The 2,963-nt window shown below is 43.3% G+C and overlaps 1 protein-coding gene across 1 annotated transcript; it reads left to right on the top strand.

Moving 5' to 3' along the window:
- Positions 1–1,439: 1,439 nt before the first annotated feature.
- On the top strand, positions 1,440–2,584 carry LOC308281979 (SMH class II histocompatibility antigen, beta-1 chain-like; the record flags this gene model as incomplete). The annotated part of the gene is made up of 3 exons (XM_080722328.1): positions 1,440–1,503; positions 1,845–2,084; positions 2,304–2,584. 3 exons carry the CDS (start codon positions 1,440–1,442, stop codon positions 2,582–2,584), a joined length of 585 nt encoding a protein of 194 aa, XP_080578454.1.
- Positions 2,585–2,963: the final 379 nt, after the last annotated feature.

Here is a 2,963-nt window from a genome sequence, read left to right as displayed (position 1 = left end):
GACACACACACACACACACACACACACACACACACACACACACACACACACACACACACACACACACACACACACACACACACACACACAGCAAAATGCAGAACTGACCACGACAGGAACTTCCTAAAACCTTATAAAACTGAAGCAGAAAATGTAAATGATCCAAAGTATTGATTCCTAAAAGCTTGTGTTGAACCTCAATGTAACATCAATGCAGTTGGAAAAGGTACTCACATACTTTACTTAAAGGAGTAGTTCACCCCCAAAATGACTTTATTGATTACTTTATTGATCTATTGATTATTCATCCTATGGAGACTTGAGTTCAATACAATAATACCATCATTGTTTTCGAGACATTCTTAAGAATCAATGTCTCCATCTGGAATCAATGGGGGCACATTCTAAAATTATTGTCATAAGAGTGAATTATTCCTTTCAGTAAAAGTATCAATACTGCAATGCAGAAATACTTTGTTTTATTCTACCTTTGAGGGTGGATTCTACCATGCATTTCAATGGCAGCAAACCACTCCATTCCCATTGAAATGCATCGTAAGAATCTGCCCTATAGGTAGAATGTAGTGTGACTGTGGCCTTAGGCTGCCCTCACACCAAAATACCTATGAAAGTGGAATCTGCGTTCCGCCAATGCATTTCAATGAGAGTGAAGCGGTTTCATGCCAGCAGAGGATTTTGCCAAAAAACGCTCCCTTATCATTGAAATGCATTGGCGGAACGTGGATTCCACTCTCATAGGTATTTTGGGGTGAGGGCACCCTTACAGAGTAAAAGTCTGAACTAAAAATGTACTTAAGTAAAAGTACTAAAGTATTGGTATCAAAATGTACTCAAGTATCAAAGTAGAAAGTACTCATTATGCAGAACGTCCCATTTCACAAGTTTTAATGAATGAAACAAATCTTTTGAAAATAGAGCTTGTAGATCTGCTAATTTAGCTGTGGACCCCCTGGAATCCCCTCGAGCTTGCAGTACCACAGTTGACCACTGCACTGTAGTGGTCAGCAACACTCTGTGTAAATTAACTTTATTTTTAACCTCCCATCCTGGTTTAATTACACTTTAATTTAATACATTTCTTTCTTTCTTTCTTTCTTTCTTTCTTTCTTTCTTTCTTTCTTTCTTTCTTTCTACCGTATATATAAATCTAACTTATAATACATTTCTCTCAAAAAGTCCAGAGTTGTCTTCTCCGGAGACAGATGACACAACGGCTAATCTTTATTCTGATTGGCTGATTTCTCCTTAGACTACAGAGCAGCCCCTCCTTCCCTCAGTGTCAGACGACAGAGTTTCTGTTGAAGACAACATCCATTAGTTTAACTGTGTTTATTTAATCAGTTTATTTTAATCAGTTTATTTTAATCAGTTTATTTCAGTGTTTATTCAGATCAGTTGAGTTCAGATTGTCTCTGAGGATGAAGATCACAGCCTCCCTCTTCATCCTCCTCTCTGTACTTCATGTCAAAGCTTATGGAGGAGGTAACAATCACATTTATGTTATTATGATGTGATGTGATATGATATGATGTGTGTGTGTGTGTGTGTGTGTGTGTGTGTGTGTGTGTGTGTGTGTGTGTGTGTGTGTGTGTGTGTGTGTGTGTGTGTGTGTGTGTGTGTGTGTGTGTGTGTGTGCGTACAGTACACACACACACACACACACGCGCACACACACACACACACACCCCTGCTAATGAAAGACAAACATGCCTTGCTTGGTGGGCTTAATGTGATTACACCTCTCACTGACCACATCTACTACTGGCCCACGGCAGATGGCCCACCGATGTGTCACTTTGATTTAACATTTGTTTTATTTACAGTTCTACATGAGGATATTCATGTCACTGGATGTTCAGACACAGAGGGAGAGAGGATGATGGGACTGGATGGTGAGGTGTATTTGTACGCAGACTACAGCAAAGGGAAGATGGTGTCTCCTGTTCCTGACTATATTGATCCAATGGGTGCTGATTATCCACGTGCTGTGGGTCTGCTGCATCAATGCAGAGTCAACCTGGCCACCGCTCGTGAGATCTTCAAGAACCCACCACTGAAACTAGGTACACACAAGTACTAAGTATCAACACAACAATAATTGTTTAATGTGTGTGCGCATGCACATTGACACGTGTGTGTGTGTGTGTGTGTGTGTGTGTGTGTGTGTGCGTGTGCGTGCGTGCGTGCGTGCGTGCGTGCGTGCGTGCGTGCGTGCGTGCGTGTGTGTGTGTGTGTGTCTACAGAACAACCAGACACCAGGCTGTATCCCAGAGATCCTGTAGAAGTGGGCGTGGCCAACACTCTCATCTGTCATGTGACCGGGTTCTATCCTGCTCCAGTGAGCATCAGCTGGACCAGGAACACCCTCAACCTGACTGATGACATCACTACCCTCCCACCGTACCCCACCCAGGATGGAACCTTCTACCAGTTCTCCAGACTGAAGTTCACTCCAGAGCAGGGAGACATCTACAGCTGTACGGTCAACCACCCATCACTGCCTGGACCTGAGACCTTCATGTGGGGTGAGAACTCTGTCCTGATGGACTCTGTTCATAACTAAATGATGTCCATAATATCCTATAGTAAAATTGCTTAAAGAGGGTCAACAACCGGTGGCAGGCGGGTGGATGGACAGTGGGTGGATGTCACACCCACTGTCCCCCACCTACAAGGCACACCGTCGCTCCCATCCGCAGCAAACTTGCTACAAACACTGGTCAGACTCAGAGGTCTGCCATCACAATATCCACACCAGGGGACAGGGGATGTCTCATTTGCACAACTTTGAAGGCTGCATAGCATACTGAAATCTAGTACAGTATAAATACTGTTTATGAATAAATAGTAGCTCCTTGGTCACCACCAGGCCGGGTTGCCTAACATTGGAAGAATGTTTAGTACAGTAATGCGCGTGTGCGCTAATGTACTGTATGTGTGTA

This window comes from Nannobrachium achirus (assembly GCF_963921795.1).
Source record: "Nannobrachium achirus genome assembly, chromosome: 3".
NCBI classification, from domain to species: Eukaryota; Metazoa; Chordata; class Actinopteri; order Myctophiformes; family Myctophidae; genus Nannobrachium; species Nannobrachium achirus.
The sequence above is the reverse complement of the archived record's forward strand: the minus strand, read 5'-3'. Positions and strand labels throughout refer to the sequence as shown.